The sequence below is a fragment of the Heptranchias perlo genome, chromosome 6, assembly GCF_035084215.1.
Source record: "Heptranchias perlo isolate sHepPer1 chromosome 6, sHepPer1.hap1, whole genome shotgun sequence".
Lineage (NCBI taxonomy): Eukaryota > Metazoa > Chordata > Chondrichthyes > Hexanchiformes > Hexanchidae > Heptranchias > Heptranchias perlo.
In genome coordinates this window covers 42,171,852-42,194,832 of record NC_090330.1, presented here as the reverse complement: position 1 = coordinate 42,194,832, position 22,981 = coordinate 42,171,852, and the positions used below count along the sequence as shown (strand labels likewise).

At 44.7% G+C, this 22,981-nt stretch overlaps 1 protein-coding gene across 2 annotated transcripts in view; it reads right to left on the bottom strand.

The window, feature by feature from the left end:
* The window catches only part of uxs1 (UDP-glucuronate decarboxylase 1), a 108,791-nt gene that overhangs the window by 67,423 nt on the left and 18,387 nt on the right, over positions 1-22,981 (bottom strand). Inside the window, exon 2 of one of the 2 annotated variants that reach the window (XM_067986186.1) lies at positions 6,510-6,537. In XM_067986186.1, coding sequence (XP_067842287.1) covers positions 6,510-6,537 — 28 coding nt within the window. Of the gene's footprint in view, positions 1-6,509; positions 6,538-22,981 lie in introns of those variants that run through there. The other variant, XM_067986187.1, reaches the window with a different exon arrangement.

The following is a 22,981-nucleotide window of genomic DNA, read 5'->3' as shown; positions in this document are numbered from 1 at the left end:
GAGGTGTTCAACATGCCAATCATTAATAACATCAATTCATGTTGTGTGTAATGAATGTTAAAATTGTGTCACCAGGTGTTTGTAGGGTGCCAGTCTCAGCATCCCCAACAGCCAGGCATTCCAGCGTCCGGCTGATCTGCAAGGCCTCCTCCACTGCCTCTGTGAGGACACTATTTGTTGTGGTCCCCCTCCAGTCCTCGCCCTCTCCCGTGCATTTTGCGCTCTCTTCTCCTACAAAGGGAGGAAGTACAGACATGTGAGTGAGTGATGGTGAAGTGGTCAGCCAGTGAATGCATTGCTTTGGGGTCAGGCTGACCATGAAAGAGATGCATTAGAGGGTGACTATCGGACAGAGTCATCACAATGGATGAGGAATGGGGTGTGTGGTAGTGTGGGTTCACAAATGGGAAGGTGAGGAAGTGAAGGTAAGTTGATGATGAATGTTAAGTGGGTGCGAGGAGTGATGTGATGGAGCAGGCTTGGCAGGGCAGAAACCATCCATAGGATGCACTGCAGCAACTCGCCAAGGATTCTTCGACAGCACCTCCCAAACCCGCAACCTCTACCACCTAGAAGGACAGGAGCAGCAGGTACATGGGAACACCACCACCTGCATGTTCCCCTCCAAGTCACACACCATCCCGACTTGGAAATATATCACCATTCCTTCATCGTTGCTGGGTCAAAATCCTGGAACTCCCTTCCTAACAGCACTGTGGGAGAACCTTCACCACACGGACTGCAGCGGTTCAAGAAGGCGGCTCACCACCACCTTCTCAAGGGCAATTAGGGATGGGCAATAAATGCCGGCTTGCCAGCGACGCCCACATCCCATGAACGAATAAAAAAAACCAGTAGAAATACAGAGGCCTGTGAGTGCAACCGGCACTGAGTGCAGCGGGTATGGAGTGATCAACTTGAGAGTTTGGTAAGTGTGGGAGCTCGGTGAAGTGGGTAAAGGAAGTGCTGCGTTGCCTTGCTTTTCCAAACTTTTTCCGCAGAGCGACAGCGGACCTGAGCAGCAGCAGACCGAGAACTGAGATAAAAGCAGCAGCAGACCTGCAACAAGAGAAAACTGCAGTGTGACGTCACAGGTGAGACAGGTAAGTGATTAGTAGTGATTGTGGGCTTAGTTTTAAGTTAATATATAGCATATGACTAAATTTTAAAAACTAAACTTAATTTAATTAATCTAATAAATTAAACAAGGTAAATAATTTGATTAACACTAAATTAATTAATTAAGTAAATAAAATAATCGGAGAACAGGAGATCTATTGCTGCTGCAACATGTGGGAGCTTGAGGACATTTTTGTCCAGGGCGACTACATCTGCAGTAAGTGTCTGCAGCTCGAGGAACTTCGGCTCCGAGTTGAGGAGCTGGAGTCCAAGCTGCGGACATTTCAAGACATTAGGGAGGGAGAAAGCTACCTGGATCTTTTGCTCCAGGAGGCAGCCACACCCCTTAGATTAAATACTTTAGAATTGACATATGGTCAGGGACAGGAGGGTGTGACTGCGAGTGAGGCAGGTACAGGGATCCAGGAGGTAGTATTGCAGGAGCCTCAGTCCCTGCGCTTGTCCAATAGATTTGAGGTTCTTGCAACCGTTGTGGACAAGTGCGGGGACTGTGAAGAGGAAGAGCATACTGACCATGGCACCGTGGTACAGGAAGCCGTTCAAGTGGGGGGAGTAAAAAGGAAGATGTATGTAGTAGGCGACAGTATAGTTAGGGGGATAGACACTGTTATCTGCAGCCAGGGGCATGAGTCCCGAAGGCTATGTTGCCTACCTGATGCCGGGGTTAAGGACATCTCCTCCGGGCTGGAGAAGAACTTGGAGTGGGAGGGGGAGGATCCAGTTATCGTGGTCCACGTTGGTACCAACGACATAGGTAGGACTAAGAAAAAGGTTCTGCTGAGAGAGTTTGAGCAGCTAGGGACAAAATTAAAAAGCAGAACCACAAAGGTAATATTCTCTGGATTATTACCTGAGCCATGAGCAAATTTGCATAGGGTCAATAGGATCAGGGAGATGAATGCGTGGCTCAAAGATTGGTGTGGGAGAAGTGGGTCTCGATTTGTGGGGCACTGGCACCGTACTGGGGAAAGAGAGAGCTGTTCTGTTGGGACGGATTACACCTGAACCATGCTGGGACCAGAGTTCTAGCGAATCGAATAACTAGGGAGGTAGATAGGGCTTTAAACTAAATAAGGAGGTGGGGTGGCGTTGTTAGTAAAGGATGAAATCAAAGCAATAGTGAGAAAGGATATTGGCTCAGAAAATCAAGATATAGAATCAGTCTGGGTGGAGTTAAGGAGCACTAAGGGGCAGAAAACACTTGTGGGAGTTGTCTATAGGCCTCCAAATAATAGTGGTAATGTAGGGGATGGCATCAAACAGGAAATTAGAGATGCATGTAACAAGGGTAATACAGTAATCATGGATGACTTTAATCTACATATAGACTGGCCAAACCAAATTAGCAATAATAATGCAGAGGATGAATTCCTGGAGTGTGTACGAGATGTTTTTTTAGACCAGTATGTTGAGGAGCCAGCCAGGGAACAGGCTATCCTAGATTGGGTATTATGCAATGAGAAGGGGTTAATTAATAATCTTGTTGTGCGGGGTCCTTTAGGGAAGAGTGACCATAACATGATAGAATTCTTCATCAAGATGGAAAGTGAAGTAGTGCAATCTGAAACTAGGGTCCTAAATCTAAACAAAGGAAACTATGAAGGTATGAGGAGTGAGTTGACTATGATAGATTGGGAAGCTTCATTAAAAGGCATGACGGTGGGCAGGCAATGGTTAACATTTAAGGAACGAATGCATGAATTGCAACAATTATACATTCCTTTCTGGCACACAAACACAAAAAGGAAAAGTGGCCCAACCATGGCTAACAAAAGAAATTAAGGATAGTATTAGATCCAAAGAGGAGTCATATAAAGTTGCCAGAAAAAGTAGCAAGCCTGAGGATTGGAAGCAGTTTAGAATTCAGCAAAAACGGACCAAGAGATTGATTAAGAGGGGAAAAATAGAGTATGAGAGTAAACTTGCAAGGAACATAAAAGTGGACTGTAAAAGCTTCTACAAGTATGTAAAAAGAAAAAGATTCGTGAAGACAAACGTAGGTCCCTTACAGTCAGAAATGGGAGAATTTATAATGGGGAACAAGGAAATGGCAGAGCAATTAAACAAATACTTTGGTTCTGTCTTCACGGAAGAGGACACAAATAACTTCCCAGAAATGCTAGGGAACCAAGGGACTAGTGAGAAGGAGGAATTAAAGAAAATTAGTATTAGTAAAAAAAGTGCTGGAGAAATTAATGGGACTGAAAGCCAATAATTCCCCAGGGCCTGATAATCTGCATCCCAGAGTATTAAAAGAGGTAGCCATGGAAATAGTGGATGCATTAGTTGTCATCTTCCAAAATTCTATAGATTATGGAACAGTTCCTGCAGATTGGAGGGTGGCAAATGTACCCCACTATTTAAAAAAGGGAGAGAGAAAACAGGGAACTACAGACCGGTTAGCCCAAAATCAGTAGTAGGGAAAATGCTAGAGTCTATTATAACGGATGTGATAACAGGACATTTAGAAAATATCAACGGGATTAAACAAAGTCAACATGGATTTATGAAAGGGAAATCATGTTTGACAAATCTACTGGAGCTTTTTGAGGATGTAACTGGTAGAATAGATAAGGGAGAACCAGTGGATGTAGTTTATTTGGATTTTTAGAAGGCCTTTGATAAAGTCCCACATAAGAGGTTAGTGTGCAAAATTAAAGCACATGGGATTGGGGGTAATATACTGGCGTGGATTGAAAATTGGTCAACGGACAGGGAACAGAGTGAAGGAATAAATGGGTCTTTTTCGGGGTGGCAGGCAGTGACTAGTGGGGTTCCGCAGGATCAGTGCTTGGGCCCCAGCTATTCACAATATATATCAATGATTTGGATGAGGGAACCAAATGTAATATTTCCAAGTTTGCTGAGGACACAAAACTAGGTGGGATTATGAATTGTGAGGAGGATGCAAAGAGGCTTCAAGGCAATTTAGACAAGTTGAGTGAGTGGGCAAATACTTGGCAGATGCAGTATAATGTGGATAAATGTGAAGTTATCCACTTCGGGAGGTAAAACAGAAAGGCAGAGTATTACTTAAATAGTGACAGATTGGGAAATGTTGATGTACAAAGGGACCCGGGTGTCCTTGTACACCTGTCGCTGAAAGCAAACATGCAGGTGCAGCACGCAGTTAGGAAGGCAAATGGTATGCTGGCCTTCATTGCAACAGGATTTGAGTACAGGAGCAAGGATGTGTTAACTGCAATTATACAGGGCCTTGGTAAGACCACACCAGGGATACTGTGTGCTTACCTAAGAAAGCATACACTTGCCACAGAGGGAGTGCAGCACAGGTTCACCAGACTGATTCCTGGGATGGCAGGACTGTTGTATGAGGAGAGATTGGGTCGACTCTGCCTGTATTCACTTGAGTTTAGAGGAATGAGAGGGGAATCTCATTGAAACATATAAAATTATGACAGGGCTAGACAGACTGGATGCAGGGAGGATGTTTCCCCTGGCTGGGGTGTCCAGAACGAGGGGTCACAGTCTCAGGATACGAGGTAGGACATTTAGGACTGAGATGAGGAGAAATTTCTTCACTCAGAGGATGGCGAACCTTTGGAATTCTCTACCACAGAAGGCTGTGGAGGCCAAGTCACTGAATATATTTAAGAAGGAGCTCAATAGATTTCTAGACACAAAAGGCATCAAGCGGTATGGGGAGAGAGCGGGAATATGGTATTGAGATAGAGGATCAGCCATGATCATATTGAATGGCAGAGCAGGCTCGAAGGGCCGAATGGCCTACTCCTGCTCCTATTTTCTATGTTTCTATGAATGTGAGGAGGGGGTGTGATATGCATCACAGATGGAAGGGGAATCAATAAGTGTACTCACTTTTGCTGACCTAGTTAGGCCACTGAAGCACTTCCTGCGCTGGGCCCAAGTGTGAGAGATGTTGCTCCTGCTGGTGACCTCCTCTGCCACCTCAAGCCAGGCCTTCTTGGTGGCAGAGGCAGGGCACTTCCTCCTGTCTGCCGAGTAGAATTTTTCCCTTCTCCTCACCCCGGCCAGCAGCACCTCAAGTGAAGCGTCTCTAAATCATGGAGCTGGCTGCTCCATTATGCTTGCTTGCTCCTTTGTCCAGCAAAAAGCCATTGATACACACACTCCAGCTGACATCATCAGGTCATGTGGGTGCGCAGTCCACGCACTGTGCAGCTTTCGGACGCCAAACCCGGAAGCCAAGTTAAGGGCCATCAATTAAGTCACGATCGCATGGGGAATGATAAGGATTTATTTTTTGGGTTTGCCGCACGCCCATTGACGCCCCCCCCGCCCCTGCCATTTTATTAAAATCATGCCCCAAATCTGTGTTACAACATCATGTCTGTAAAATACCCTTACTGTTTCGTTCACTAAGTGATACTGCCTCATCTATCCAACAGAAGGTATTAACAATTTGATCTGTAACCCTTTCACAGTACTCATGAGATTATTTCTCTAATCAAAGCATTTTGTGTTCACTTTGTGCATATAAGACCACTGCCAATGGCAGCCTCAATTGCAGCACCAGCACTGCAAAGTAAATGAGGTTGTACAGATGCTACCTGAGTCATTGAGAATTGCATATGCATAGCTGTTTTTTTAAAAAAGTAGTTCTGTGATATTAAGGGTGGGGTATCAGAAGGAAGCAGGTAACTCACTTTACGCACTGCTGTCCACATATTCAAACACTGAACACACATCATTCTTAATTGATTAATAATAGATAATGAGTATTAGGAGTTTCTAAGTAAATTGGGTACCACTGCCCATCCATGTGCCTATCCTGGAATGCTAATGCATAGGGCAAAATTAGCTCATCCTGCTGCAAGCAAGTACACTTTCCATTAGCTTATCACAGAACAGGTTCAGTGATGCAAACCATTTCTTCTCGTACTCAGAGCAACAACTTATTAGGGAACATTTAACTATTGATGCTTTTATTCTTGGAAGACAGAGAATACAATATCAGACTGACAAATTATGTATGACACAAACACTAGGGATTTTATTTATTTGAAATCAAAACCGAAGCTCACTTCTGTTAGTTATTTTCATCATTTTGTATTGTAATCAAAAGAACATGTAAACTTGATTAATTGATTTTGGCTTGCTTGCCACCCTTGATCTTTAAGCATAATTCACAAGGTGCTTGAAGACTGAGAGAGAAATTGGACATCTCATCGCAGGCCAAAATTAAAACCACTGCAGTGCCAAACATAATAACCAAAGTCAACAATTTCACTTCACAGAGAAATGCCCTGTAAATGTTCCAAGTTAAAATTTACAGCACCTGGCATCTGCCAGATTTAACACTACCAAGACAAACAAAAGTGTTCGACAGAAGTTTATAGGAAAAAAAGTTGTAATCTGTACATTACCTCATGCTGACAAAGTTTCCCCAAACAGCTGAAAAAAGAAACAAAAAAATTATACTCCAGAATTGAAGAGTATTAATGTTGACAAATCACATTGTAAAACTTGTATTTCATAATCTACATACAGAAATCTTCCTAAGCATACTGGCACAGCAACGTTACGATTTTAAAATCGCTTTAAAATTATGCAACTGGCCCTTTTAATTTATGACACCATGTCTTCTCTTATGGAATTGATAATCGAAGCTACGTGGCAAGTGCTTTTCTGAAAGGATTTCCATCAGGTGTTTGTATCTCACACAGTTTAATGAAAAATGCAACTAAAGTCTAGGGCAAGTGGCACTTCTAAACCAAGTAAAGCTGCAGTAAGGAAGAAGAGACTTTTGACTATTGCATGAAACGGTACATTTTAGGAATTAGATTTTAATCCTTATTTTTTTTAGTTACTTCTGTTAACCCAACTGAATGAAGATAACATGAGCAGCAAAGGGACTAAACAAAATTTTGACTTTAGGTGAAATTTGTGATTAACTATAATCTGTTCGGGCATTTATATTTATATGAAACAATATAACACAACTGGCAATGTAAAAATATTGGCCCAGATTTTCCTGTAGCAGAGCATCTAATGGCTCCTGCCGTTAGTTAGACTTGCCCTTGTGCATTTAGGTTTTTAATTTTTTTGCGTTTCAGGTTGCTGGAAGTGCGAGCAGATAACGTCGCAGCGAGGGGAACAGGACATCTGGGACTTGAGTAAACAGGGCGAGCAACTGTGCATCTCCTTAACCGATCAGATTTAAGGCTTGTGAAATTAACAGCGCAAGGACTGAGAAGAAAGTGTAAATTAGAGTGGGTGAATTGAATGTCAAATCAGATACAGAAAGAACGAGAGAGGGAAAGAAAGATTGGATTTAGAGAGACAGAAAGGAAAGGCAAACATTTTATTAAAAATTTACATTTTTAAAATCTCCAACAACATTCAAAACCTGAAGGACTGATACTCCGCGCTTCTAAAAGGTAATTTTCAGTGCCAGAGAGGTTGATTGGCAGTCATTAACACTTATCATGTCATTAAAAGTTACTTAGACTGGAATGGACAAGGCTTAACTTTCTGTGGCAAGTTTAGTTCGTATCTACCGTGCAAATACAGCAACTTCATGCCACCCAATGCATTTCAATGGTGAGGCAGACAGCAAAATGCCATTTTTGCAAAGCTAACGGCAGAGCGGCGCATCTCGGACAGCAACTTTTGGATATTCGTGTTTAAACATGCATCTACTCCTCAACTGAAGTTGCTGTACCATTTGCACATAAATAATGGCGAGCGCCATTAGCCTCACCGTTATTTTGACAGCGAAATCTGGGTCAGTATTCATGGCACTAATACTGAATGATACAGGCCATATAAATATAAATGTAATAAACTATTAACCAACCATTTAGTAAATTTGCACAAGAACTTTGTTCTTCCTTTCACAAAATCTCTTATTCTCAGTTCCTTGCACAATTGTTGGTGGATTGGTCCAATTTGCACGATATAATGCAGGCACTTAACAGTTTATTCTTCCTTCCTCCTATCTAGGGCCTGCTCTTCCACTCCCCGATTAATATATAGTGCTTGATGAAACTGCATCAGGGAGACTGTTGAGTTTTTATGTTACATAAATGTTATTTTTAGCTGTAGATATTGAACTGCTTGAGGAGGAAAAAAAAAATCGCTGCAAAAGCAGCTTGAAAACATTGTTTGAGCATTGTGATTGGTTCAGTGCATGGCAGTTGCTGGTTCCTGATTGGTAACTTTGAAAAATAAAATGAGTGATTCTAGCTTGAACGCTCATCATTTCCCTCAGCCATAACTATGCATGAAGAGTGCCTGTCTGGCCTCAAGTGATGGCAGAGATAAAATTTCCTCCAACTGAACGCTGGAAAGACCAAAGCCACAGTCTTCAGCTCCTAACTTTGCTCCCTTGCCAGTGACTCCAATCCCTTCATTACCTAGGCCAAACTAGACCCATTTGACCCAAAGCTGAGCTTCAAATTCCACATCCTATTCAATAACGTGAATTTATATAGCACCTTTGGTAGAAAAATGTCCCAAGGCAGGCCACAGAAGCGTCATCAGACTAAAACGGATGCCGAGCCAGAGAAAGTGATATTAGGAGGGGTAACTAAAAGTTTGGTCAAAATGTTGGGTTTGTGGGAAGGTTTTTAAGGAGGAGAGGGCTATGGAGATGTTTAGGGGTAGAATTGCAGACCTTAAGCCTAAATAATTGCAGACGCAGCCGCAGCCGCCAACAGTACATGGAAGGAGTCGAGGATGCACAAGACACCAGGGTGTAGGAATGCAGAGTTCTCGGAGCGTCCAAAGGCTGGAACAGAGATATGGAGGGATGAGATCATGAAAAGATTTAAACAAAAGGATGAGATTTTTAAATTTGAGGCATTGGGGGAGTGGGAGCCGAAGTAGGTTAGTGAGCACAGGGTTGTTAGGTGAGCGAGTTTTGAGATAGGATATGGGTAGCAGAATTTTGGATGAACTATAGTTTATGGAGGGTGAAGGATGGGAGGCCAACCACAAGGGCATTGGAATAGTCGAGTCGAGGTGATACAAGTACAGATGAGGGTTTCAGCAGCCAAAGGACTGAGGTAGGGGTGAATGTGGCCGATGTTATGGAAGTGGAAATAAGCGGTCTTTCTGATGGAAAGGATATGGACTCAGAAGCTCAGCTCAGGGTCAAACAGGACGGCGAGGTTGCGACGATCTGGGTGCAACCTGGGACAGTGGCCGGAAAGGGGGATGGAATCGGTAGCAAGGTTAAGGAGTTTGTGGCAGGGGCCAAAGACGATGGCTTCGGTCTTCCCAATGTTTAACTGGAGGAAATTGGTACTCCTCCAGGACTGGATGACAGACAAGCAGTCTGACAATACCGATGCAGTGGAGGGGTCAAGGTGGGTGGTGGCCAGGTAGAGCTGGGCGTCATCAGTGTACATGTGGAACCTGACTCCATGTCTTCAGACGATGCCGCCAAGGGGCAGCATATAGATGTGGAAGAGGAGGCAGCCAAGGATAGATCCTTACGGGACTCCAGAAGTAACAGTATGGGGCAGGAAGAGGACCCATATCTGGAAAAGGTCTGGCTACAATTGGGTAGATAAATGTTGAACATAGCAAAAGCTTGGATCCACTCTTATCTATCCAATCATGTTCATTATCAAGTTCACTACTTCGTCTCTACAACTATGCCTATCTCCAGCCCGACCTCAGCATCACCACCGCTGAAACCCTTATCCACATTTTTCTCACATTTATACTTGATTTCTCCAGTGTCCTCGTTAGCCTCCATCGTCCATAAAATCAAATTTATCCAAAAATCAGTTGTCCTGTCATGTACTGAGTTCTGCTCATCCCTGTCCCCAACACAAATTTAAAAATCCTCATCTTCAAATCCCTCCATTGACTCACTCTGCTCTACCTCTGTAACCTCCTCCAGCCATATGTCCCCACCTATACCCTTCAGACCTCCGACACTGGCCTTTTTTTTGTTTCGCCCTCCCTTTACCCCACTATTGATGACAAAGCTTTCAGCTGTCTCAGCCCTACTTGCTAGAACTTCCTCCCTCAAACCGCCTAACACTATCGTCACTTTTAAAAATGTTTTCAAAACCCATGTTTTCATATAAGTTATCAGTCATTTGAAATTTCCCATCGTGCCTCAATGTGTGTTCCTTTATTTATATTATTTATTTTCTGTCCCATCCAATATAAAACACCTTGGAACATTTGCTATATTAAAGGTGCTATATAAATACAAGCTATCATTGATTTCATTGATTGGGTTTCTAAGGGTTACTAGTTTGTGACTGTCAAGTTTTTACTAACCGTCTATATTTGAGTGAATCAGTATGGCTACTTAAAAGATAGTGGTTATTTGAGCCAATCAGGTTCAAGTGCAATGTGAAACACTTTTCCGCACACTACGACACAATGATTATTAATCTAGATGCACTATATCATTTCATGTGTCATAGTCAATTTAAAACATCTGAACTACTTTAATAGAACGCCTTGCATCTGTTTTGTTCTCAGAATGTGGGCGACACTGTCAAGGCCACATTCCTAGTTGCCCCAAGAAGGTGCTGGTGGGGCTTCTCCTTGAACTCCTGCAGTTCTTGTGGTGATGGTGCATCCATTATTTTAGGTAGGGAATTCAAGGCTACTGACCCAATGACAATGAAGCATTGATGGTGTATGTCCAAGTCAGGATGGATTGTGCCTTGGATGTGATGGGGTTCTCATGATGTTGCAGCTGTTGTGGTCGAGGTCATGGGGCTGGGCCATAAGGGTTAATCGGATTAACTTGATGTCCACTAATATAACACTGCTATTGATTTTTCTTTATATTGTAGTAGTTAATGTTAGCCTTTGTTAAGTAGGGAAATATGATTCAATTTTAAAGTAGTGACCACTGAACTTTTGAACTGAGACTGACATTACAGCAATGGCCAGTTTCAGTACAATGTAAGCACCTGCTTAATGAGGGAACTTGATTAAAGATGTGTCATTGCTGGTTCCTACGTTTCGGGGAGCAATAATCACTGATAATTGGTGCAAGGACAAAAGTTGATCTTACAAAAGGAAAACAGGGTAATTATCATCTTTTTAAATTGGAGTTTCTGTAGAATGGGAGAATTAGCTGGTGCCAAATGGTACAGAATCAAAGACATACTTTTAAAGATTTGGTGGGATACCAATTATATGTAACAAGAGCAAAATTAATAAGAAAACAAGGAAAGGTAGTTATACTGATCTCATTAGCCCAACGGAAAAAGGGCTTGTTAGTAAAGAAACCAGCTTATCAACTGAAGTTATTGTAAAGGCACAGGTCCACTTAGATTCTCCTTATATGGAGTTGTATTTTAACTTTTGATACAATCATGAAATGCAGAAAGGTGTGAATTGTCACGTAGTCAGGGCGAGAGAAATGTATAAAAAGTGGCAGACTGTAATGAGTATTTGGATCTGTAAGGGTTTGATTGCCTGAAATACTGAGCTCAGAACTGTTAACGCATCGGAGTCCCCAAGCATCAGGTGCGGTTGTAAGTACTATCTTTTAAGTGTATGATTTAAGTACTGTGAGCTTAATAAATCTATGAATGCTTGACATGAACATTTGAGAAATAGATAGAACATCTAATCATAAGTATAAACCATCCTCTTAGAGGACAGTGATGTTGAAGTAACTTTAGTGAATTGCTGCAGTGCTTCCTGTTGATCGTACATACTGCAGCCACACTGCACCAATAGTGGAGGTTTATTAAAAAAAATTCATTTTAACCTTCACATCCTCAGATTGTCCCAAGCATTTTACAGCCAAGGATTTGCTTTTGAAGTGTAGTGATATAGGTAGAAACAGAAAGGTCCCACAAACAATAATGAAGTGAATGACCAGTTAATCTGCTTTGGTGGGGTTAGTTGAGGGATGAAAGTTGGCCAGGACACCACAGAACTCCCTGTTCTTCTGCTTAAAAAAAAGGGCCATGGTTTTTTTTTACATTCACTTGAAAAGATAGGGTCTCAGTTTAAACCTACCTGCAGTGACGCCCCCCCCAACGATCTCCAAACCCCACCCCCACGATCTCCGACCCCATGATGACCCGATGACTGACCCCCCCGTGACCCCCGCCTCTCCAAGCCCCTCCCATCTAACGCTTACTTGATCTTGTTCTCTTCCTTCCTCTTCTCCCGTCCGATTGAGACCAGCCTGTCAATCAGGCTGGCCTGTCGGGCGGGAAACCGGCAAAAAAAAACGTCCTTACGGGAAACCCCCCACCCCGGGCTAAAATCATGCCCTATCAGAATCCATGTGCAGGCATTTTATAAACAACCATTATGCATGGAAATATTTTTTCTACAAAGTTAACCAATTCCTCACAAAGATAAGCTCTGCGTGGCATTCCACAGCTATTTGTTTTGTTCAATAAAACATTGAATGCAACTTCCTATGGTAGAGCAGATGTTTTGTTAAATAAGGCGTATTTGACAAGTTTAGCTAAAAGGGGTCACGTGATCAAAGGATAGCAAATTCTAGCCACAATACATTTTTGCTGAGTTGGGGTCTGGATTGTGCAGTGGGTTAGCACACTGTCCTTTCACTAGTCTTAATCCATCCATCCGGATAGATGGGGTGACAGCCTCCTTTCTCTGTTGGCTGCAAGGTTTCTATTTGAAATGAGGTTGGACAGCATCAACCTAATTCTAAGTGGGTTTGGCCCACAGGAAAGAATTGACACTAAGGACATGTTTTTATTGTAACTTGAGCATCTGGAGTTCAGTGGTGAGACCCCCTCTTCCCCACCCCTTGAGCAAGTAGTCTCATCCTGTTTAGGTTTGGCGTCACTCGGATCCCCATGCACTTTTTATGCCAGATGTTGATTTAAATGTTGAAGTGGTGCAGATGCTCTCGCTTGTGTTTTCTAAACATTTAAATTTGAAACGTTAGGAGACGAGTCTGTGTTTGTATGTAAGCACACATGAACAGAGCTCACTCTAGGGGAAAAGAAATGCCATTCGAACAAAACAGTACACACAAGGTACCGCCTGGCTACATCTGTTACTGCAGCTACTAGTCTCAGACAGATAGCTACAGTATAACTGCATCATTAATAGCACAAAACTGGCAATTTCACTCACTGAGCCAGCCACAAGGATGGCTGGCGTCGGAAGTGCAACAATTCACGCTGGTGCAATTGTGGGTTATCTTCTGAGGTTTAGGCTAAATACATATTGTTATGAAGTATATATCTATATTGGCTTAGTGGGATGCCAGGGCCATAGGTTCCTAAATCACAAATCTTGTGCAGCTAGCAGCAACCCAAAGTGAATGTGCCAGATTCACTAAGACAAGTGAGTGGGAAGACCCATTTGAGCTTACATAGAAACATAGAAAATAGGAGCAAGAGTGGGCCATTCAGGCCTTCAGGCCTGCACTGCCATTCAAAACGATCATGGCTGATTGTCTAACTCAGTACCCTGTTCCCGCTTTTTCCCCCATATCCCTTGATCCCTTTAGCATTAAGAAATATATCTATCTCCTTCTTGAATACATCTGATGACTTGGCCTTCACTGCCTTCTGTGGTAGAGAATTCCACAGGTTCACCACCCTCAGAGAAGAAATTACTCCTCATCTCTGTTCTAAATGGCATACCCCATATCCCGAGACTGTGACCTCTGGTTCTGGACTCCCCAGCCATCGGGAACATCTTTCCTGCATCTAGTCTGTCTAGTCCTGTTAGAATTTTATATGTTTCGATGAGATCACCTCTCATTCTTCTAAACTCTAGTAAATATAGGCCTAGTTGACCCAATCTCGCCTCATACATCAGTCCTGCCATCCCAGGAATCAGTCTGATAAACCTTCGTTGCACTCCCTCCATGGCAAGGACATCCTTCCTCAGATAAGGAAACCAAAACTGCACACAATATTCCAGATGTGGTCTCACCAAGGCCCTGTATAACTGCAGTAAGACATCCCTGCTCCTGTACTCAAATCCTTTTGTAATGAAGGCCAACATACCATTCGCCTTCCTAACTGCTTGCTGCACCTTAATGCTCGCTTTCAGCGACTGGTGTACAAGGACACCCAGGTCTCGTTGCACCTCACCTCTTCCCAATCCATCACCATAATAATCTGCCTTTCTGTTTTTACAACCAAAGTGGATAACCTCACATTTATCCACGTTATACTGCATCTGCCATGTTCTTGCCCACTCACCCAACTTGTCTAAATCATATTGGAGCCTCTTTGCATCCTTCTCACAGCTCACATTCCACCCCAGCTTTGTGTCATCTGCAAACTTGGAAATGTTACATTTAGTTCCCTCATCCAAATCATTGATATGTATTGTGAATAACTGGGGCCCAAGTATTGATCCCTGTGGTACCCCACTAGTCACTGCCTGCCACCCGGAAAAAGACCCGTTTGTTCCTACTCTCTGTTTCCTGTCTGTCAATCAATTCTCAGTCCATGCCAGTATATTCCCCCCAATCCCATGTGCTTTAATTTTGCACACTAACCTCTTGTGTGGGACCTTATCAAAAGCCTTCTGAAAATCCAATACACCACATCTACTGGTTCTCTCCTATCGGTTTTACTAGTTACATCCTCAAAAAACTCCAGTAGATTTGTTAAGCATGATTTCCCTTTCATAAACCCATGCTGACTTTGTCCAATCCCGTTAATGCCCTCCAAGTGTTTTGTTATCACATCTTTTATAATAGACTCCAGCATTTTCCCCACTACTGATGTTAGGCTAACTCGTCTGTAATTCCCTGTTTTTTCTCTCCCTCCTTTTTTAAATAGTGGGGTTACATTTGCCACCCTCCAATCTGTAGGAACTGTTCCAGAGTCTATAGAATTTTGAAGATGATCACCAATGCATCCACTATTTCCAGGGCCACTTCCTTTAGTACTCTGGGATGTAGAGTATCAGGCCCTGTGGATTTGTCAGCCTTTAGCCCCATTAATTTCCCTAGCACTATATTTTTACTAATACTGGTTTCCTTCAGTTTCTCCCTCTCACTGGACCCTTGGTTCCCTAACATTTCTGGCAGTTTATTTGTGTTCTCCTTTTGTAAAGACAGAACCAAAGTATGTGTTTAATTATTCTGCCATTTCTTTGTTCCCCATTATAATTTCCCCATTTTTGACTATAAGGGACCTACATTTGTCTTCACTATTCTTTTTCTCTTGACATATTTATAGAAGCTTTTACAGTCAGTTTTTATGTTCCCTGCTAGTTTACTCTCATACTGTTTTTCGCCTCTTGATCAATCTCTTTGTCCTCCTTTGCTGAATTCTGAACTACTCTCAATCCTCAGGCTTGCCGCTTTTTCTGGCAATTTTAATATGCCTCCTCTTTGGATCTAATACTATCCCTAATTTCTTTTGCAAGCCACGGTTGAGCCACCTTTCCTGTTTTGTTTTTGCGCCAGACAAGACACTGTCTGTCCAACATCAAGCCATGGATATGTCAGTTTCCTCCAACTTGACATAATTTTTGCCCCTGTCGCTAACTCCTCTCACCAATGACCACATCACCTTCCTTATCCATTTGTTCAATTTGAACTAGAGCACACCAAACCGTGGTGCCTGTTCAACCTCATGAGGAGCTTCTGAGAAACCACATTCATTTAACTACCAAGACTCTTTATTTTCACACCCGCAACATCGCCCACCCATGACCCCTACCTCAGCCTTGCCATCGTTGAAACCATATCCATGCCTTTATCACCTCCAGAGTTGATTTCTCTAATTTTCTCATAGCTGGCCTCTCATCCTCAACCTCCATAAACTTCAACCAGTCCAAAACACAGCTAATTGCATCCTATCTTGCACTAAGTCTCTGTCACCTATCACCCCTATCCTTGCTGACCTACATTAGCTCCCAGTCCCCAAGGATTAAATTTAAAATCTTCATCCTGGTCATCAAATCCCTCGACAGCATCTCTCCACCCTACTTCTGCTGCCTTCTCCAGCCTTAGATCTCATCCTTTTACTTTCAGGCCAGCGATTCTGGTCTTTTATACATTCCACCTCCTTGTTCTAACACCCAATTCTTGTCTCAACCTTAGCTGTAAATTTATCCCGTTTCCAGTGAAGAACATCCTCGCAACTTTGATTCTCCAGCATCACAATTTCAGCTGGATTTCCTAATTGACCATTATTATTATTATATCTTACATTCAGCAGATCATGGTTCTCCACACTTGACGTTTGTATTTGCAAATCTATAACAGACTTGTCTCTTAGTTGTTTCTGTACCAGAAAGCATTTTACTTGGATAGATTGTTAGCCTGACTTGCAACTCCCTACCAGGAGAACCAGGAGACTGCCTTTCGTCTGGCCCCGACCCTTTAACCCGTCTGGCTTGGATGGCCCTCATCGGAGTTATAGTTCTGCCAGCATAGCAGTCGGAGTCGTAGGACTTCATATCAGTACGCAGAAAACTAAGATCATGGAAACAGGAGAGAATGCTGTCAACACTGGCGGACATGTGATTGATGGAGAAGAGTACAAAAGAGTCAATGACTTTGTCTATCTTGGAAGTATATCTGCTAACGGCCAGCTCACTAAAGAAATGAAGGCAAGAATTAGCAAAGCCAGTGAATCACTTTCTCATTTGTGAAACATCTGGAAAAGTAAGAAGATACATCTACACACTAAGATGAGATTGTGCGAAGCGAATGTCCTCCCAACACTACTGTACGCCTTGGAAACGTGGCAAGTGGTGTAAGTGCACAACAGGAAATTGAAAACATTCCACAAGTTTAGTTTAAGAAGAATTTTTGTAGTTCATTGCAGAGATTGTGTAACCAATGAGGAAGTATTACACTGCACTGGTCAGCTGACTATGGACGCAATAATCAGACAGAGACAGTTCAGTCAGGTCATCAGGCTACCCTGTGGCGGAAACACAAGGCACGCCTTACACTGGATTCCACATGGAGGAAAGAGAAGGCACGGTGGACAAAGAATGACCTATTGCAGGACAATCGAAAAGGATTTTGCCATCATGGAAACAACATACGATGGAGTCAAACATTTTGCTCTAGACAAGCAGCACTGGAAGAAATAGTTTGCCTCATGCCATTAAGCACGAGACTCTCAACTAAAAAACTAAACATTCCTCGCTCTACCATTGGATTCAGAGCCATCAGCTGTTTTGGCCCTACCCTCTGGAACTCACTGCCTAAACCCTTCCCTTGCTTCTCTATCCACCAAAACCTTCTTGAAACCCATATTTTCAGCCAGGCAGCATTATGCAAAAGTATACATGTTCTCCTCAGCTTCTTGAATATCATATGTAATAAAGAGCACTTATTCCAGACATTTTGGCAGACATATTTATAGAGCTTGGCAAAAATTTCATGCAAAAAGCAACAGCCCAATTCAAGCTGGGACCTTCGGTGCGCATTTTCAGACTTTATAGAATCATCATAGAAAATTTACGGCACAGAAGGCGGCCATTCGACCCATCGTGTCCGCGCCGGCTAAGAAATGAGCCACCCAGCCTTATCCCACTTTCCCGCATTTGGTCCATAGCCCTGCAGGTCGTGATTCTTCAGGTGCACGTCCAAGTATTTTTTTTTAAATGAGTTGAGGGTTTCTGCCTCTACCACCCTCTCAGGCAGTGAGTTCCAGACCCCCACCACCCAATGGGTGAAAATTTTTTTCCTAATTTCCACTCTAATCCTTTTACCAATCAATTTAAATCTATGCCCCCTGGTTATTGACCCCTCCGCTAAGGGAAATAGAGTGGATAGGAAGGACCTATCTAGGCCCCTCATAATTTTGTACACCTCAATCAAATCACCCCTCAGCCTCCTCTGTTCCAAGGAAAACAACCCCAGCCTACCCAAACTGTCATCATAGCTAAAACTCTCCAGTCCTGGCAACATCCTCGTAAATCCCCTCTGCACCCTCTCTAGTGCAATTACATCCTTCCTGTAATGTGATGACCAGAACTGTGCGCAGTACTCAAGCTGTGGCCTAACTAGTGTTTTATACAGTTCCAGCATAACATCCCTGCTCTTATATTCTATGCCTCGGCTAACAAAGGAAAGCATTCCATATGCCTTCTAACCACCTTATCTACCTGTCCCGCTACCTTCAGGGATCTGTGGACATGCACTCCAAGGTCCCTCACTTCCTCTACACTTTTCAGTATCCTCCCATTTATTGTGTATTCCCTTGCCTTGTTTGCTCTCCCCAAATGGATTACCTCACACTTCTCTGGATTGAACTCCATTTGCCACTTTTCTGTCCATCTGACCAGTCCACTGATATCTTCCTGCAGTCTGCAGCTTTCCTCCTCACTATCAACCACATGGCCTATCTTTGTGTCATCCGCAAATTTCTTAATCATGCCCCCTACGTTTAAGTCCAAATCGTTAATGTATACCACAAAAAGCAAAGGGCCTAGTACCAAGCCCTGCGGCACCCCACTGGAAACAGCTGTCCAGTCGCAAAAACACCGGTCGACCATTACCCTTTGCTTTCTGCCACTGAGCCAATTTTCGGATCCAATTTGCCACATTCCCTTGGATCCCATGGGCCTTTACTTTCTTGACCAATCTGCCATGTGGGACCTTGTCAAAAACTTTGCTAAAATCCATTTCGATTACATCAATTGCGCTACCCTCATCGATCCTCCTTGTCACCTCCTCGAAAAATGCAATCAAGTTAGTCCTAATATCTCCTTATGTGGCTCGGTGTCAAATTTTGTTTGAAAATCGCTACTGCGAAGCGCCTTGGGACGTTTTACTATGTTAAAGGCACTATATAAATGCCAGTTGTTGTTCTCCATCCAATCCTATTGTCTCATTTGTTTACTCTTCAACGAAAAATGTCAGTGCATAATAATAGAACAATTATAATATATCAATTCAAATAGACTATGATTACAATATAATTATTCTTGCTCAGAAATTTTCAAACTTTTTAGTGTGGGGAACCTTATATAAATTGTTCACATTCTCCCAGGCATCACTCCATCCTAACTTCTAAAAGACTGTCAACTACCCAAAGGAAAACACTTCCAACAATGCAGAAAATGTTTTTATTTTTATAGAGCAAATTGACTAACATCCCAACGAGTCGAAAAATAGAGATCTGGGGCACTAAATTCGGCCATGTAGCGCCCGTTGTTTCTGTGCTACGCTGCCTCTCGAGGTGCCAAGATGGCGCCTTGGCTGTCTAGGCACGTTTCCAGAGTGACGTGCGCCGGATGCCATCTTGGTATAGGAGTTAGCGCATGTGCAAATACCGAACGCTGGAAGCATGTAAAGTAGGGAGAAAATATGTGAAATCAGCGTGCAACGATGATTTAAAGAGATAGACACCATTTTGGACCTTAACGCTCAACTCAGTGCAGTCTTAGCCACACACACCTGGGTGTGTCTTACCGTGCCTGGAGGACCCCTCACCACCGCTATTTAAAGGGACCATGCAGGATTTACAGATTAGTTGCTGGATTATTGCTTCTGGCTGCTGGTGGAATAGGAAGTGTTTTTTGAAGCTCCCTATACTTACTGAGAGTTCGTAGAGTACAATTGAGAGTGGGTTTGGCAGGAACTGCCTTACAGGTCGGAAAGTTACAACTGTGGTTGAACAACATTCCTGGCAACCATGGGTGGTCTGCTAGGGCTCCTGCTGGGCATTGAGCATGACTGGGAGCATGCAGAGAGGCCATGCACACCAGGTCAAGCTGCGAGGAGAGGGAGGAGGAGGCGGCGCAGGGCACTGAGCAGGAGGCTGTATCCAATGAGGGTCTTCCGGGACCAATTCGCTTACCTCAACATGACCGAGGAGGATTGCATCCGATATCTGAGGTTCACCAAGGAGGTCGTGATCGAGATCTGTCAACTGGTGCAGCCACAACTGCAGCCTCAGAGCAGGGCAAGGACAGCATTGCCTGTGGTTGTGAAGGTCACCGTGGTGCTGAATTTCTACGGTTCAGGATCATTTCAGGCCTCTGCTAGCGACATGTGCAACATGTGCAATATGCAGTACACTGCTGCTTAAGGAAGGTCACAGCCGCACTGTACCAGATGAGAAACAGGTTCATCACCTTCCCTCTTGACAGAGACAAGCAGAACGAGCAAGCACGGGGGTTCGTCTGCATTGCTGGCTTCCCCATGGTGCAGGGTGCAATTGACTGCACGCACATTGCACTGCGTGCCCCGCATATCAACTCAGCCATCTTCGTCAGCCAAAAGGGCTTCCCACTTCCTGAATGGTCGCACACCAGCTGCACACACGCATTGAGTCATGGAGGTCGATGCCTGCTACCCTGGAAGCAGTCACGACACCTTCATCATGCAGCAGTCCAACATGCCAGTTATCTTTCGCCCGACTCAGCACGTCAAAGGCTTGCTACTGGGCGACAATGGCTAGCCCCTCATGCCGTGGCTCATTACTCCAGTCAGGAACCCACGCACACAGCAGGCCTATAATGAGAGCCATGCTGCCACATGCAACATTGTGGAGCACACCATAGGCCTCCTCAAACGTTTCCGCTGCCTGGACCAGTCTGGAGGAGCCCTGCAGTACTCCACTGAACGGGTGGGCAGATTTGTGGTGGTATGCTGCATGCTGCACAATCACGCCATCATGAGGGACCAGCCTTTGCCACCAATGATCGGAGAAGACCCTGAGCCAGAGATGGAGGAGAAGGAGGCTGAGGCGGAGGGAGAGGTTGAGGAGGAGCCAGAAGAGGAAGCGGAGGAAGGTGCAAGCATACAAAAAGGGACCACACAACTTGTCTGCAAGGGCTCCGCGTGCTTGCCTGATTCGTGCTCGCTATCAATAATGTCAACTACATCCCCCAAGTCACCAACAGTCCTACACTCCCCACCTTTCTCCTCCCACAAGGCAATCAAATCTTCCTCCATCTGATTACACATTGGCTTCCCGCACAGCTCAACGCACAAATAAAAAAAACCACCAAATGCAAATTCAAAGTCACATTTATCAATGAATAAATGAAATTATGGAAACAGAACAGAACGATTCACACTTGTGCGTTGCCTTAGTGCTTGTTGTTCATGTGCCTTTACCTATCCTAGTGCTCCTAGTGGCTGGAGCATGGATGCTGGCCTTCAACAGAGGAGCATGCAGGCGGCTCTGGAGGATGACCTCAAGCAGCTCTGGGCCGGGAGGGCTTCAGACTGCACCATCTCAGCATGGGCTGTAGCAGCCTGGCCTGGCTGGCCAATAGGCAACAAGGGCCACTGGCAGAGTGGCAGGGGTGAGAGCAGGAAGGCTGTTGTCCTGAGACAGGACAGCAGGTCCGACTGCCATGGTGTCACTGCCACTCTCCCAGGGCGGCACCTCAGCAATCCTGGTGATCAGATGGAGAACGGATTGCTGGAGTGCTGTGACACCCTGGAAGCCCCATTCCACAGTGGTCCCCAGACCCACAATAGCAGCAGTCTGAGATTCCATTGCAGCAGTATGAGCAGCAACCATAGCCTGCAGATCTTTGATGACATCGGATCGTGCGGCAATGGAAGCCATGACATCGGCCATCAGACGGGTTCCATAGGTGTGCTGATGGAGTGAACCACCCGTTCCACGTTCAAAAGGATCAGCTCCAAGCTCTGCGCAAAACCCTGTGCCAAGTTGGAGCTGAACTTCTCCATGCCCCTTCTCATTGTGCGCTGGCTTTCTGGCAGGCTTTCCAATGCCCCAAGCATTTGGTGGTGTACCACCAACAGCGGTCTTCTGTAACCTGGCCCACCAAAGTCCTCATCTGACTCCTCTGCAGCAGAACTAGTGAGTGACCTTGCCCTCCGGCGAGCTGGCTCTTGCGGTATCCGTTACCCCCGCCCCAGCTCCTGCATGCTTGTGCCCGGTGTCTCACCACGTGCAGATCCCTCCTCTAAACAAGCCTCTAAACGACGCACAATGTCAGTCTCTGAGCTAGTGGAAGCAAGTGTCAGATCGAGTGAGGTTGTGGCTTGAGTGTCCTCGTCCTCGGACGGTGCCGCCATGTGTTCTTGGGTATCTACAACAAAGGAAAACAGGTTGAGTTGTGGAGTGGGAGAGGAGCAAGTAAGACGTGCGTGCTGACAGCATGTGCAGCATGTCAGTCAGAAAAGATTATGGGAGATGGGAGATGTGGGAAATGAGAAGGAGCATTGGCAAAGACCCCCTTCATTGGGATCTCCAGCGCAGCATGTTGTTACGGCTGCAGCAACGGCCCGCCCAATGATCCTAAGCACCGTCTCCTCTAGGGGGGTGATGACGTGTAAGCGTGCCCGTCCACCCTCAGGTCTCTCCTGCTTCCGATTGTTATGCGCCACCTTCTCCTGTAAAACAGAAGACAATGTGGCAGTGAGCATCCTGCAAGGTGTGTGGGTGATGTGCCTGTCGTGGTTGAATAGATGCCAGTGTGTGCGAGACCTGTGAGTGGAGGTTGTGTGGCCTGTAAGTGTGGTACTACGTGCGGGTGAGATGCAGCATGCCAAGTGCAGCATTGCTTATGGATGGGCAGTGTTTGTTGGGGGTGGGTGACAGGGGGTGTGATGCGTGGAGCAGTGGTGCAGTTGGTAGAATGTGCCACTTGACACTTGCATTCACTCACCTTGACCACTCATGTCAAATCACTGAACTTCTTTCGGCACTGCACCCATGTGCGTGGTGCCATGCTCCTGGCATTCACTTCTTGCGCCACAGCCTGCCAATACCTGCGGAGCTGCAGTCTGGAGGGTCTCCTGTCACTCTGCGGGTACATGTTGGCCCCCCTTTTGTCCGCCCCTTCCACCAGGGCCTCCAGTGTATCATCCGAGAAGCATGGGGCCCTCTTTCACGCCGGTCCTGCCATGCTTGCGGCCATCTTTCCCTCCTCCTAGTGGACTGTACATGTCCCATTTAAAATGCGCACCTGCACATTTTAAATGGGACAAGAGGTG